Consider the following 15,698-nt stretch of genomic DNA (forward strand, 5'->3'; position numbering starts at 1 on the left):
TGAATCTTTGGGACCCTCTTGCCATTTCTTATATACAGTTCTAATGGTTTCTGCAGGGCAGTCCAGAAGAGCATTTTGTGTAAGTGATTTGCAAACAGAATGTGTAGGATGGCTGCTGTTTTCCTGACTGAACCCTGAATAATGATGACAGCTTAATAAATTCAGCCTGTCAGCAAGCCTCACACTGCAACACCTTCCCGCAGCTTCTGAGTAATCATTCTTTCCTCCTCAGTTTATGTGACAGTCTGCTCTGCTGATGCCCTTTGTGCCTTCAGAAGCTCGCCTTTGGCCCTGCAGACGTTGCTTCAGAAAGCACGTCTGTTTCCTTCAGCTTCCCAACCTCACTTTGATTCTGGCATGTTCGTCTTTAGTCCTCTCTCTCAATGTTTTTACGTGAAAGTCTTAAGACTTTCAAATACAGCGAGCAGTGAAATAGAACTGCTTAGTTTTCCTTAACTTCTCCTGTAACTTGTCAGTGGTAACCCCACCTTCTCTAGCACCCAGCCTGGGTAAAGGCAGTACTCCAAAATCACCTTCAGTTCACTTCTCTTCATGCCTCTCTTGACTCAGGCACCTGTCAGTTGTGTTTTTGTTTTTGTAAATCCAGATGCTCTTCTTCTTTACAAGTGACAAAAGACTTCCTATCTGAGATTCACTTTAAAACAGTGCTCTGCCATGTTGAGCCAGGTTGAGAGGGTTTAATGGGGAGTCATGTTAGGCTCTCTACTTTAGGATTTGGGTGTAATTTTCCATAATGAAAAGACAGATTATTTCACTCATGCCTGAAGTCAACACCTGTGATGTCTGCCTCTCCTGAGTAAGCCATTCTGAATAACTCAGAATTTTTAATGACTTCCTTATTCAGGAACCATAAGTAGTAGCTTATTTCCTCCCCCCCCCCTTTTAAACCTGTCTTTCCAGTCTCTCATTGAAGGTCTGTTACCATCCAGCATTTCTCTCATGATAGTCTTAATCTAGTCTGATCGTTCACACTTTCCCAGAAGAAATGTTCCTCTCAGTATCATTTACACTGATGGTCTTCAGCTGGAGAACCCACCCTTTTCCTTCCTCCTATATGTCCTAATCCTTGGAGGCCCACCTCACCCTTTAAGCTTCTGTAGCTATGCCAGCAGGTCACTGAAGGGATCTCTCATTTTTATGACTTCTGAAGTTCTCCTAGTTTTATCAGGATAATTCAGCTCTGCCCTCAATCGTTTGTTCACTTGTACTGCTCATTCATTGCATTGTGGTAAAGCATGTTCTACCCTAGCCAGAAAGCAGCTTGTTCTCCACATCACCTGACAGAATGGCTGTACGTGGTACACAGTAAATATTGTTGGTGGTCTCACCTGTAAACCATATGGATTTGGGAGGAAATGCTGAAAACATATATATTTGCTTAAATCCAATTTTTCTTTCAGGCTCGTGATGCAGAGAGCATAATGCTCAATCTTGCAGGACAGCTTATCATGATGCAGAGGGACAGATCGGGCCCTCAGATCCGGGAGAAGGACAGTAACCCTAACCAAAGGAAACTGGTGAGTAAAATTCAAGTCGTGTAGACCATTAAAGATAAAGGAATAAAAGAATTTAAGAGGAGAGTATTATCTTGTGACTTGGAAACTGGAAAAGTATATATTAGTCTTTAAGCCTCCAGGTATAAGACTGTGAAGGGTAAGAACATCCTGAAACAATCATACAATGTTCCATACTTCAGGTGTTATTGCTTGGGCATTATTATTTGCTAATTCTAATGGGAAAGTAGGATAGGTTGGTGAAGTTTGTGGGTTTTTTTGTTTTGTCTTGTTTTTAGATGTAAATACACATACTTTGAAAGGCAGAGTCTTAACTCTAATTATAGAGTCCCCTAACTTTCTCAAAAGAAGTTGTGCTATCATTTTGAAAGACTTAAGAGATTAATGCAGAGGAACTTCAGAATATACAGATTTAATAGGAAAAACAACTGCTCCTTGTCTTTGCTTCTCCAGTTGCCGTTTTGTCCTCCCGTTGTACTGGCCCAGTCTGTTGAAAATGTCTGGACGACGTGTCGAGCAAATAAACAAAAGCGTCACCTTCTGGAAGCTCTCTGGCTGAGCTGTGGAGGGGCAGGCATGAAAGTCTGGCTGCCTCTCTTCCCAAGGGATCACCGCAAACCCCACTCCTTCTTGTCCCAGCGGATCATGCTGCCTTTCCACATCAATATTTACCCCCTGGCTGTTCTGTTTGAAGACGCATTAGTCCTTGGTGCTGTCAATGACACTTTACTCTATGATTCTCTGTACGCTCGGAACAGTGCTCGGGAGCAGCTGGAGGTGCTGTTCCCTTACTGTGTTGTGGAGAGAACCTCTCAGATCTACCTCCACCACATTCTACGTCAGCTGCTGGTCAGGAACCTTGGGGAGCAGGCCTTGCTCTTAGCCCAGTCCTGTGCCACTCTCCCTTACTTCCCTCATGTGCTGGAGCTCATGCTCCACGAAGTGCTGGAAGAAGAAGCTACCTCACGGGAACCCATTCCCGACCCTCTGCTTCCCACTGTGGCGAAATTTATCACCGAGTTCCCCCTCTTCCTGCAGACGGTTGTTCACTGTGCACGGAAGACTGAATATGCCCTGTGGAATTACCTTTTTGCAGCTGTTGGAAACCCCAAGGACTTGTTTGAGGAATGCTTGATGGCTCAGGATTTGGACACAGCTGCCTCTTACCTTATTATCTTACAGGTAACAGTTCTCTTCTTAAGAAGGTGCAGAAATTAATGAGCTTAAACTGAGAGGCGGGGACTCTGTCTTGTGTTGGCACTGTGATTGTGTTCAAAGGATCCGTACAGTCTGGGTTTCTATTCTGTGTAGTATAATACATACAATAAAATGAACATATTGCATAGGACATGCAGTAATACAGAATTATTTTGAATATTAGTAGGTTTGAGCTAATAGCTAATTTGAACTCTCTGTCCGAGTCTCTCACAGTGATAGATTTGTCTCCTCCTAATGCACAAGTGCCAAGGGGCTCTGGGTAAAGCCTGGGTCATCCTAGCAGAACTCCTGATGGTGGGGTCCCCATTGCAAGCTGACAAAACTCGGGCCTGCCACAGTGATCTCTCTCACAGCACACGGTTCTTTGAGACTCCTGAAAATTTGTGTCATTATGTATTTGACAAAAGGGCTTGATAGTTGTTGTTCCTATCAGTCTGATACAGATGTGGTAGGCTGCACTTGGCGGTTCTTTCAAATGACTGCAAAGTTGTTTTCATTAATATAAGAAGATAGCCATAGACTGGGTTAAACTCTGTCAAATCACACTTCTTGTCAGCTTATAAACTTCAAGACAGCTGATGGAAACCAGAGGAAGTAGTCAAGCCAAGGCGGAGTGGAGTGGCCCTGAAAGTCTGTGATTCCTTGGCTAGTCTAAAAAAGCCACAGAATGATAAAAATAGAAACAAAATACATGCTGCTGTTTTTTGTTTTAGGTCACTCCTTAGACTTTAAGTGATCTGCCCAGCAGTGAGACTGGACACTGTCTCTGTATCAATTCCAGCATTGCTGTGGATCAATAGATCATAATTAAAGTTTAACTTATACTACCAGGTGCCTTTCGCCTGAAGGCCAAGGCCAGCGATGTGATTAAGTTTGTGAAAGAATTAGGACTCTTTGTGTAGCAGTTCTACCTCCTGTTGCCCAGAGCCAGGAATACTTTCATCACAGCCACAAAAAACACACAGGAGGCAGACCTGAGCCTTTTGGAGCCCGGCAAAACTAGATTTGTGTTCTTGCTTTTCTGCTGGTCTTCAGTAAGTGACTGAACTCTGTTTCCTCATCTGTAAAATAGGAATGGCATAACCACTTTGCAGAGTTGCTGGGAACCAGGAAAGAGAGAATATGGGTCAGGTTTAATCAAGGTATCTGAAGTGTAGCAGTTCAGAAAATCCTAATTTATAGTACACCAGCAGAGTGTTTTCCTTGCATGATACTTTTTATTGATCCTTTTATTCTTACTATTAAACATTCCCCTATAGAGGTGTAGCTGCATTCCTTCTTTGGTATAGAAATCATAGAGATAAAGAATTTCTCATGCTTCGCAAATCACCGTATAAAAGGAATGCTTGTCTTTGGTTGTTTCTGTAGAATATGGAAGTCCCAGCAGTTAGTAGGCAACATGCCACCCTTCTATTCAACACAGCCCTGGAACAAGGCAAATGGGACCTGTGTCGACACATGATTCGATTCCTTAAAGCCATTGGCTCTGGAGAATCAGAGACCCCTCCATCCACGCCTACAGCTCAGGTTGGTTGCAGAATTGCACAGCCTCTCTAGGCCATCCACCTGCATGGCATCTTCTCTAACTATACCACACATCATGTGTAATCTTAGGAACCCAGTTCAAGTGGTGGATTTGAGTTCTTCAGGAATCGAAGCATCAGTTTATCCCAGTCAGCTGAAAATGTTCCTGCTAGTAAATTCAGCTTACAGAAAACACTGAGTATGCCATCTGGTCCTTCTGGAAAAAGGTAAAAGAATAATGAGCCATTCCTGCTTTTAGGGCATTCTGTGACACTTGCATTTCAGGGCAGTTTGTTAAATTGGATCTTATGAACAGTCATTTGATCAAAGGCAATTCATTTTTCCATTTCCAAAAAGCTTGGAGATCACACAAAATGCTTCCCTTCTTCTGTCCTCCAAAGTTCACTGTGTTACTCTTTGAAGAGTTTCTGTCCCTTGTCCTAGAGTAGGTCTTGTGTACCCATTCTGAAGGTAGCTAATTTCAAGTTACCCTGATAGTAGAGGACCAGAATAAAAAGGAAGATAATTAAATCTGCACATAATCCAAAAGCTTTCTTATAGTCCATAGTTTTACCTTTCTTTCCAGCTCTACCTCATGACAAAAACATAAAATTTAGTCCCCATGTACTTGACTGTCCTGTGACTCTCTTGACTGGAGAAGTCTTTAAACAGTGGGAGAGCCAAGAGGAAGTGTGTCTTGAAGACAGAAGCCTACATCACCCACAGATGGGTTATTGTCTCCTGGGCAGTTACTATGAGCCCATACTAAACATAAAATAGAATTTCCTCTGGTTTGTGAGGTCCCTGTGGTCCTTTCTCTGTTTTGTTACATGTTCTCTCTTGTCTTTTCTCTCCCCTAATCCTTTCTTTTATACTGTGTTCGTTGTTAGGACAGTGCTTGATACATAGTGAGAACTTACTGAACATTTCCTATCGTGATATTTGACTACTATTTCTTATCATAGCCATTTATACCACCCTTACTCTCAACATCTCCACACACAGTCATGGGCTGTATACAAGTTAGATGCAACCACGAGATGTTATGATTGCCAGGCAAGCAGCAGCTTCTCAGCCTTACCCTCGAAGAACGTAATTACTGGCTGATACATATTAAATGCTCAGTATGTGTCAGGCATGGCTCTAAGTATTTACACATGTATGTCTTTTCATCCTTACCAACCTGTAAGGGTAGACACTGTTGTTACTCACGTGCTGTGGGTGAAGAAATAGAAGCCCAGAAAGTAAGCTCACAAGTAGTGAGTGGCAGAGCCAAGATTTGAATCCAGACAGTCATCTGGCACTCACTGAAGGCACCACATCACCCAGTTCCCAAACCAGTCAGGCCACAGCAGCCCATATGGGTAAGGGATGGTAGACTATGTACAGCCAAGTTAAAAACTTTTTAAGCATCAGTTGTATGTTTCTGTGTCCTTACCTCCCACTCCCATGGACAGACTTCATTTCACTTTATGTCTCTCTTTTCAGTTTCTTTGATTTGATCTCCTCACCTCTTTTCACTGGGCTCTTCAGATACAGCATTATTTGCTCCCTTTTTTACCTTCAGCCAGTCACCACCCTCCTACTGGTTTGGCTTTGTCCATCTCCTTTCTTTTCCTCTTCCATATTTCCGTTCTATGAGTATGTTCTAAGAGCCTGCCGTGTTCTAGGTATTGTTCAGCAGCTCATGGTATCTTAAGGAGGAAAGTCCAGGTGCTCTGTCTTCATTCAGTCCAGACTCCATCTTGGGCCTCTTACCTCCTCCTCAGCATTATCAGAGCTGCTGCGTACAACTGTGTGAAGTCATCCAGGAACACTTTCTGTAGCTTTCTTGTGCTCCTCCTTACAGGTGGAGCAAAGACAGTGACTGTGCTGAGAACATGTATATTGATATGATGCTCTGGAGACATGCTCGGCGTCTCCTGGAAGAAGTCCGGCTGAAGGACCTCGGCTGCTTTGCCGCCCAGCTGGGCTTTGAGCTAATTAGTTGGCTGTGCAAGGAGCGCACGCGGGCCGCACGGGTGGACAACTTTGTGCTGGCTCTGAAGAGACTCCACAAAGATTTCCTGTGGCCTCTGCCCATCATCCCAGCCTCCTCTCTCAGCTCTCCTTTCAAGAATGGAAGATACCGAACAGGTAATGTGGGCTTGTCTCATTCAATCTCAGATTATCAACAAGGTGAAAGTTGGCTGAATAGAGGAGCTACCACACTGCTCTTGTGGGAAGTTTTGAAATTGGTTAGTCATAGAATTCAGAGTAAGCTAAGTTGTGATTTATCTGATAGGACATTCCAGAGAAGTGGTAAGAATGCATCTTTGAGAGTTTGAGCCATCTTCTAATCTAGGAGAAGACAAAGTGAAACTATTTTGATGAAAGAAAAATTAAAGATTTTTAGTCCAGGTCTTTGAAAGAAGACTGTTCTCATGACTATTATGAAAATACAAACAAACACCTAATTTATTGTGGCATTTGGAAACTTCATCTCATAAGAACCAAGGAAAAACACTTAAAAGATGAACAGAATAAATTCTGTTTAGTGCTCATAAGAGACCTGATGATGTATGTTGACTGTCAGATGGTATTACACAGGCATCCCCTTGGTTCCAGCCCGGATTGCCTGGTTTGTGGGGGGATAATGCGGTTTCACTGGCTTTGAACTTACAGTGTCCATGGGTAGTGGGGAAAGAAGCTGAAATGACTGAGTTGGGAACACTGGTGCGTGCATCTTTTGAATTCCCACTTTCTTGTTTTGGGGCCTGCCTTTGCAGTAGGAGAGCAGCTGTTAAAGTCCCAATCAGCAGACCCTTTTTTAAACCTTGAGATAGACACGGGTGTCTCTAATGTACAACGAAGTCAGAGCTGGCTTGGCAACATCGGCCCCACCCATCATGAGATTGACACGGCCTCGTCACATGGACCACAGATGCAAGACGCCTTCCTGTCACCTTTATCTAATAAAGGTAAATGTCATTTTAAATCCTAGCTTTTTCTTAGTTCCTTTGGAGGTTCTTGTGCTCTAGCACTTCAGAAATAGAGCTTCAGTCTTTCAAGATAATGTCCTCGAGGATTAGTCATTAGAATCTGCTAGAGAGGTGGATAGTTTCTAGAACAAGGCCACACTGGCCTTAACTAGACTTCGCTGTATTTACATGAACGAAATAGGTTAAAATCTCACTACAGACCAGTGATGATAGATGAAACTTCGCACTTGATTTTGAAGATACAGAAACACTAACTGAACTTGAAGTAAGCAAACTTATCTCTGTGGAAAGAATACCATTCTTCTCATTAGTACACATGGATCATAAAAAAATGGTACTTAATTTCTTCTGTTTCTTGTTTTATTAATTTATAGGATTTTCCTTTCCTCTTGTAAGTTCGTGCATAATATTCTTCCTTTTGCCTCTTAGTCTTCAAAGCCTAGATTACTTTCTGGCCCTCTACCAAAAACTGAGAGCCAGTCTCTGCTCTCACAGTATTAGTGGAGTCACTGGTGAAGAGCTTTATGGTGGTTCATGGTGCTGAGGCTTCGGCAGTTACAGGAGTGGAAGAAGCAGTTAGTCTACTTGTCTGTAGTTTCCTTCCTGGCTGAGCTCTTGCTCGGGGTTGGATTTTCAGTCTCTCATCGCTGTTTCTGGAACTGCTGCTACATGGAGAAGCTTATAGCTGCCATCAGTTTTGTTTAAATTGTGGAAGATATACATAATATGGACCATCCTAACCATTTTTAAGTGTCAAGTTCAGTAGGGTCCAGTACATTCACATTGCTGTGCAGCCCACCTCCAGAACTCTGTCTTGCTGAGCTAAAATTATGTATGCTGAGCTAAAATTAAGAGCTCCCCCATCCACCCTCCCCAGTCCTCGCAGCCACTGTTCTGTTTCCTGTCTCTATGAATTGGACTACTGGAGAACCTCATATAAGTGGAATCATACAGTATTTGTCTTTCTGTGACTCAAGCTTATTTCACAGAACTCATGTTCTCAGAGTTGATGCCTGTTGCAGCATGTGTGGGAATTTACCTCCTGTTGAAAGCTGAATGGTATTCCATTGTGTGTGTATATATATCACATTTTGTTTATCCATCTGTCCCCCATTGATGAACATTTGGTTGCTTCTACCTTTGTTTACTGTGAATAATGCTGCAGCAAACAGGGGAGTTCAGATAGCTTTTCAAGATGCTGCTCTCAATTCTTTTGGGTATATACCCAAAAGTGGAAATGCAAGATCATAGGGTTATTCTTTAATTTTTTGAGGAGCTATCAATCTACCAACATTGACAAAGGGTTCCAGTTTCTTGACATACTGCCAACATTTACAAGCTGGGTTTTTTGTTTTGTTTTGTTTTGTTTTTATAGTAGCCATCCTAAGAGCTACAAGGTAATGTCACTGCCTTTTTTATTTTTTTTTTTAAAGAAAACTCTATTTAAAGAAATCATTTCCAATATACTTAAAAATTAGAGATAATAGTAGCATGGAACCCTTGCTCCTACCCCCCCATGTATCTGTTACCTAGCTTTAGCTACTCATTTACTTATGAGTAGCTTTAGCTACTCATTTACTCATTTAGCTACTTATTTACCAACTCATGACCAAATTTATGTGATCCTTTCCTATATTATTGAACCAAATCCAAGACCTATGTTTTATCTGTGAATATTTCAGTATGTATCTTTAAAAGGGCTCTTAAAAAAACAACTCTGTAACTCCATTTATATCACTCTAAAAATTTAACAGTAATTCCTTGATATATCAAATATCCAGTAAGTATTCAAATTCCAGTTGTTTCATAGTGTCATAAATTTTTTTATGGTTAGGACCAAGATTCAGATAAAGTTCACACATTGTCATCTTCAAAAAAATGATTGGTCACCTCCCATCTTTTTTTTTTTTTTTTTTTTAAGATTTATTTATTTTAGCACGTGGAGGGGAGGAAGGAGCAAGAGGAAGAGAAAAGAAAGTCTCAAGCAGACTTTGTGCTGAGAGTAGGGCCCAACACAGGGCTTGATCTCATGACCTCAGGATCACAACATGAGCCAAAACTGAGTGAGATGCTTAACCAGCTGGGCCAACCAAGATGTCCCCTACCCCATCTTTTTCTTTTTTTTGGTACCCCTTGCAGTTTAGTCATGGATGAGACTTGCCTCCATGATTTTCTCAAAATGTGGATTTTGGTGATTGCATCTTCATGGTTTAACACTTCTGTATTTGTTGTAAATTAGTAATTGAATTTAAAGACCAGATCAGGGGCACCTGGGTGGCTCTGTGGTTGGGCGTCTGCCTTTGGCTCAGGTTATGATCCCAGGGGTCCTGGGATGGAGTCCTGCATCAGGCTCCCTACAGGGAGCCTGCTTCTCCCTTTGCCTGTGTCTCTGCCTTTCTCTCTTGAATAAATAAAATCTTAAAAAAAAAAATAAAGACCTCATCAAATTCTAGCTAGATTTTTTTGAAGGCAGGCAAAACTACTACATAGGTAGTGTGTTTTTCCGTCCAAAGGCACATAATGTCTGATTCTCTCTCTAATGATTTTTTTTAAATAGTTACAACTGTGAATGTAACATGGGAATTTTATCAGTTGATATAATGTTAGGGTTTCAAAATTCTGAGCCGAAATCAACATGTGAGAAGCGGCTAATAGTTAAAATGAAGCATATTTTCTACATGAAGCTAGTCGGTAACTTGTGGCACATCTTCATCAGGTGACGAGTGCAGTATTGGTTCAGCCACTGACTTGACAGAAAGTAGCTCCGTGGTGGACGGAGACTGGACAATGGTGGATGAAAACTTCTCTACGCTCAGTCTGACTCCGTCAGAGCTGGAGCACATCTCCATGGAGTTGGCGAGTAAGGGGCCTCACAAGTCCCAAGTCCAGCTTCGGTGAGTTCCTCAGCATCCTGGAAGTACAGGATGCCTCCTCAGGATATTTTGGCAAATAGGGAACAGGGACTACGTTCCTGATAATGACTGGCCTTCTCTGCAGCGCTAGCGCCTTCTTAGTGTCGCTTGTTCTGTTTCTGCTTACATACAGATACTTGCTACACATCTTCATGGAGGCGGGATGTCTGGACTGGTGCATTGTCATAGGCCTGATTCTTAGAGAATCCTCAATAATCAACCAGATTTTAGTGATCACCCAGTCTTCAGAGGTAGATGGAGAGATGTTACGGAACATAAGGACGGGGCTGCATGCTGTAGACCGATGGGCCTCTACAGATTGGTAAGCGCACAGCTCCTTAGGCTTGTGACCTTGGTACCTAGGCCATCCTCAGCCAAGTCCTATCCTTTCTCAGGAAGGTTTAGTTCTGGTTCACTTCTCTGGAGATTTTTTAGGTTGGTAGAAATAAAAATGCTCTCGCATGTTCCCTTCTTCTCTCTTTAGTCCTCATCCTATGTCTGGCCATATAGGTAAATGAACACAGTACAGATGATCTTAGAATTAGACTGGAACTTGAGGTCTGTAGTTCTGTGGAATTGCTGGTAATAATAACCTGAAAATATCTGCTTGAAAAGATTAAAAACTTTAGGCATGTGTGAATTTAACAGTCCATAGCAGTTACCAGCAAGCCCAAAGTAAGAGTTACTTAGATAGAAGTGAAGAGCCTTGGGTTCTAGCCCTTTGTCACCAATCATGTGTGGATTTGGGTTTTCCCTTACTTGGATCTAGTTTTTTCCTCAGTTGCCAAATTCACTCAGTAAAGATTTACTCTGTGAAGGTTTTTTAATTCTAATACCATTGGACAAAGAATGTCAGTCCTTGCTCCTAGAGCTCAGAAATGTAAGACCTACAGTGCACATCAGGAGTGGAACCACTGTCCTGGCCAGGATCCTAGGAAGCCTTTCCTTCTGATTCTGTGCCCCCTCTCCTCCCCACATCATCTAGCATGGAGACCTCACTATGTCTGTGTTGAGTAGCAGTTAATCCAGAACAGTGTGGAACATTTTGAATGGGGCAATAAAAAGCTAATTTCCTTTCCCCTCTATTTAGTCCTGGATATAAGCCATTTTTAAACACCATTAAGCCACAAGTACAGAAGCTCAGTGATCTAACAGAGGAGCAAGTCCAGCCTGAAGCCTTCCAGCCAATAACTGTGGGTAAGACTCCTGAACACACCAGTGCCCGGGCAGAGGAGAGCCGGGGTTCCTCGGGCCATGGAAGCATCCCCCAGGGCGAGGTCGGAGGGAGCAGTCTGGTCAGCCGGAAAGAGGACGACACAGCCCTAGCAGAGGAGGAGGAATCTTTTCAGGATGGGACTTACGACTGTTCTGTGTCCTAACAACAGTGGCATGCCATCACCACGGGCAGTATTAATTAGCGGCAGCGTACAACTGAGGACACTGTGACCTAGTTGGACGATTTAACCAGGGAGAGAACTCAGAGACTCTGGTAAGGTATTATTAAATTTTAACTCTTTCTCTCTAAGAAATCTCTGACTCCATAAAAATGTGAGATCAAATCATTTTTCATAAAAAAATTTTTTAAGCTGCGGTGGAAATAAAGAGTATTGTACAGTTGTACATGAGAATATTTTGGTTTTATTCTTAAAGAATGGTAGCTCCTAAACCATAGGGATTGTTTTGCCCTAGATGAGCCTACTTTTTCACTACTTCTAGCTTCTTACATGTTTTCTGGTTCAGCGTGTGTCCAGATTGCTTTTTAAAAATAAATGCTAAGGTGCTTGCTGTAGCTCATCAGGTACTTGAGCTACCGGTATGGCCCTTTGGATCGAGAGCACTGGACTCCCTAATTGGGCCTCCTGAGCAGATGCCTGCCCTGGCACAACATGTGGCTGTTGTGATGGAGACATGCTCCTTGGCTTTTTTAGCCCATTAAATCCCAGTCCTGACTTGATGGAAGCTGTTTACCTGTGAGTCAGCCTGCCTGCGTTATTTAGCAAGCTTGATGCCTGCTGGATCAGTGTGGGCAGAAGTCTGGGGGTCTTACCAATTATGCTGTTAGATACCACTAAACTATTTTTTATCAGAGAACTGTATCTTTTTGTGAATACTCTTGTGTAAATATACTCAAAGGCACTGTTCATATTTTTAGGGCTTATATTATAATTTGTAAGGTTTTATGCTGGATTCTGCATGGCTATACTCACTCTTGGAATAGAAACCGGGCTTGCTCTTCTTTCCAAATAGGAGCAGTCTTCATAGAAAAAAGCAGGTTTATTGGCTTGGTCATACAGTAACAGAAATGGTCACACTGATCATGAAATGACACAGGTTTTGTGCAAATTAATGTAGTTTCTTATTTATTGCTTTTGTAAATTGAATAAAAATGGACCTTTATGTAAATAGACTGCTGAATCCTGTATTATCACGGCTACTAAAAATTACTATGTGAAGAATGCATTCTTCATTGTAACTTTTAAAATATTTTATGTATTTCTAGATATGACTTAAATTTTTAGTTTTCATACATTATGAAAACCTATCTGCATACTCCTTAATTGCTTCAGACTAAACATGTACCCACTGTATGTACTTCCAGTTATCTTATATCAGTATTAATTTACATAGCTTGTTTGTACTGTGCAATTTGAACAAATGAATGCAATGTTATTTTTTACAAAAACAAACTTGTTTATTTTTGTAATAACAATGTATCTGATGTGGACCAAATTCATACCACTATGTAAAAAAGCCTCTCTTCTCATAGTGCAATTACAGTTTAGAAATAAAACTTGGTCCTCTACCCTTGCTTTTTAAAGTAAATGGCTAGACACAGTTGTCCTAGCCCGGGTTTCCCTGGCAGAGAAACTCAAAAGCATTTTGAAATTGCTTAGTTCAGAATTCATCAAACTGTTTTAAATTATTGAATTTGGTAATTTACTATCATTTACTTTTTACAACAAGTGCAATAGTTTCACACAGTAGAACTCCCAAGTGGGTGAAAGATGTGATGATGGTACCTAGTCTTTCTGGTGCTACTTTATTTAAGCCTTTGTTTTAAACCACCTTTCCTTGAATCTTAAGAACGAAAATGTTTCCCTTGTGAGTACATGCAGCCCAGCAAGAAACGAACCGGAAACTCCTCCTGTCCTAGGCCATTAGGAGGAGAACTAGCATTCTTTTTGTGTTTGGTGTGAATATACGGTCAATAAAATGATTTACCATTGTAAACAGCTGTGATCCTTTCAAATCTCCGAATGTGCTGCTGGGTTCATCTTGCACGCTTAAAAGCAGGGCACCAGTAGGTAACCGAACTCCTGTGGTTAACACCGTGAATGAATCTTTGCTCTGCACTTGTTTTTCAGGTAATAGAAATGGGCAGCCCCAAGACAGAAAAATGAGCAGGTTTACAGAAATTTTTTTTTTGGTAATTTGTTATATATTTTACTTTTTCCTAATTTATATTTTTGCCTTGTTTGGTTCACATATATCAACTGTTGAAGCCATAATTTTAACCAATGAATTTAAGTATTCAGTATAACTATTTGAAGTTTAAATTATTTGCTGATACCAAAACAAGAAGTCATTTTGAGGGGTAAAGTCGACCTTTGCTTGTAATTAAAATTGCTGCTACTTCTGTAATGTGTATTTTTTTTACTTGGTAAAGGGCAATAAAACCACTACATGAACTTTGTTTATTCATCACCTCAGGTTAACAGAAAAAGTATATTTATTAAAAGCCACGGAAACACTCTTTTCATTATGTAATTCCACCTCTTAGAATTTTCCTTATGAAGTAACTACAGATTCAGACAGATTTAAAATTTAGAATAAATTTAGATTTATTTAGAATAGGAATATCAAGAGTTGGCAGGATCCTATATGCCTGACTGTAGAAGCTTGCAAGGGAAATCCATCTTGAGGACACGGAGAATGTTCAGAATGTAATAAAAATGATTTCCACCAAATACAATTGTCCATCTAAGTACAGAGGAGACTGGGCCCCGTCTCTAACAGGTGGGATTACAAGCGAGTCTGATTCCCTGGTTTCCTTGACCTGTGCCTTTTTCTGTGTGGCTTCTTTTACTTTGCAGGACATTTTTAAGGTTCATCTTCGTACGTTAGTACTTACTCCTTTTTAAGGCTGGATAATGTTCCACTTTATGGATGTACTGCCTCTGTCCATTCACCAGTTGAGGGACACCTGGATGCTTACCGCTCTTTGTCCTGTACATTCACGTGGATAGAAGTTTTTGGTTCTCTCTAGAAGTGAAAATGCTCAGTCATGTACCTGGTTAATGTTTTGAGGAAATGCCTAACCATATCCCAAAGTGCCTGTGCCATTGTCTACACTTCCAGTTGCAGGGGAGGTGGGCTCCGAGTTCTCCCATCAGCACGGGTTACCAGCTGTGGCTTAGTTACTGCCATCTGAGTTATGTAGGAAGCGGTGTCATCACGGTGCAGGTGTGCGTGTTTGTGGTTGGCTAATGTCTTTTCATACGGTTTTTAGCCATTTGTGTATCTTTGGAGAAAACTTTATATCCTTTGCCCTTTTCACAGATTTGTAGGAGTTCTTCATGCATCCTGAATACTAGACCTTTACTGGATATGATTTGCAAGTATTTTTTCAGTCCAGGAGCTTGTGACTTTCAGGACAGTCTCCTTTGTAGTAAGGACGTTTTTCATTTTGGTCAAGTCCAACTTTTTCTTTGGTTGCTTGTACTCTGGCATATGTGAGAAATCACTGCCTAAACACATGGTTGTGGCGGTTGGCGCCTGGGTCTTCCTCTAAGAGTTTTTGCTTTTTGTTTATTACAGTGTTAGCTCCTACTTAGGTCTTTAATCCACTTTGAGTAAATTTGTGTGTGGTATGAAGTGAGGACTGTAACCTTGTTCATTTGTGTGCTATTCAGTTGTCCCACCACAATTCACTGAAAAGATTCATTTTCTTCCCCTCCCTGAATTGCCAAAATCATTTATTTGTGGACTGTCAGCCGTATTCTGTCCATCGCTGTTCTTAACATCCATACCCCACTGTCCCAGTTACTACTTGGTAGGAAGTTGTGAGCACGGGACTTGTAAGTTTGTTTTTCCAAGACTGTTTGGGCTGTTATGGGCCCTTTGCATGTCCGTATGAATTTCAGGATTAGCTTGTCAATATTTGCATATAAACCAGCCGGGGTTGTGTTGTTTGTGGGTCAATTTGGAGAATGCTGCCATATTAATGAAACCAATCCACAAACATGGGATTTCTTTCACAGTGTTGGTTTCTAGTGTAAAAATCTTATACTTTTTTGTGAGGCTTATTCCCTGTTTTGTTATGGAAATACAAGTGTTAACTTATGTATTGATATGTTTCCCTTTCATTAACTGTAACAAGTTTTTTGTGGATTCTTTAGTCTTTTCTCAATAAATCTGTCCTTTCTAATCTGGATGCCTCTTGCCGGACTGCCCTGGCTAGAGCCTCAGGACAGTACTCAGTAGAAGTGGCCCTGCCTTCGGGATAAAAGCTTCATCATAGATGTTAG

The 15,698-nt window shown here is 41.3% G+C and overlaps 1 protein-coding gene across 5 annotated transcripts in view; it reads left to right on the forward strand.

The window, feature by feature from the left end:
• Positions 1-13,859, forward strand: part of RIC1 (RIC1 partner of RAB6A GEF complex) — a 144,960-nt gene extending 131,101 nt beyond the window's left edge. For 3 of the 5 annotated variants that reach the window (XM_077909608.1, XM_077909634.1, XM_077909643.1), the window contains 9 exons: positions 1,422-1,538; positions 1,989-2,717; positions 4,122-4,280; positions 4,368-4,504; positions 6,127-6,413; positions 7,046-7,237; positions 9,975-10,152; positions 10,304-10,492; positions 11,261-13,812. In XM_077909608.1, coding sequence (XP_077765734.1) covers positions 1,422-1,538; positions 1,989-2,717; positions 4,122-4,280; positions 4,368-4,504; positions 6,127-6,413; positions 7,046-7,237; positions 9,975-10,152; positions 10,304-10,492; positions 11,261-11,549 — 2,277 coding nt within the window. In that variant the 3' untranslated portion in view covers positions 11,550-13,812. Of the gene's footprint in view, positions 1-1,421; positions 1,539-1,988; positions 2,718-4,121; positions 4,281-4,367; positions 4,505-6,126; positions 6,414-7,045; positions 7,238-9,974; positions 10,153-10,303; positions 10,493-11,260 lie in introns of all 5 variants that reach the window. The other 2 variants (XM_077909624.1, XM_077909614.1) reach the window with 2 other exon arrangements.
• Positions 13,860-15,698: the final 1,839 nt, after the last annotated feature.

Source organism: Canis aureus, chromosome 1 (assembly GCF_053574225.1).
Source record: "Canis aureus isolate CA01 chromosome 1, VMU_Caureus_v.1.0, whole genome shotgun sequence".
In the NCBI taxonomy this organism is placed as follows: Eukaryota; Metazoa; Chordata; class Mammalia; order Carnivora; family Canidae; genus Canis; species Canis aureus.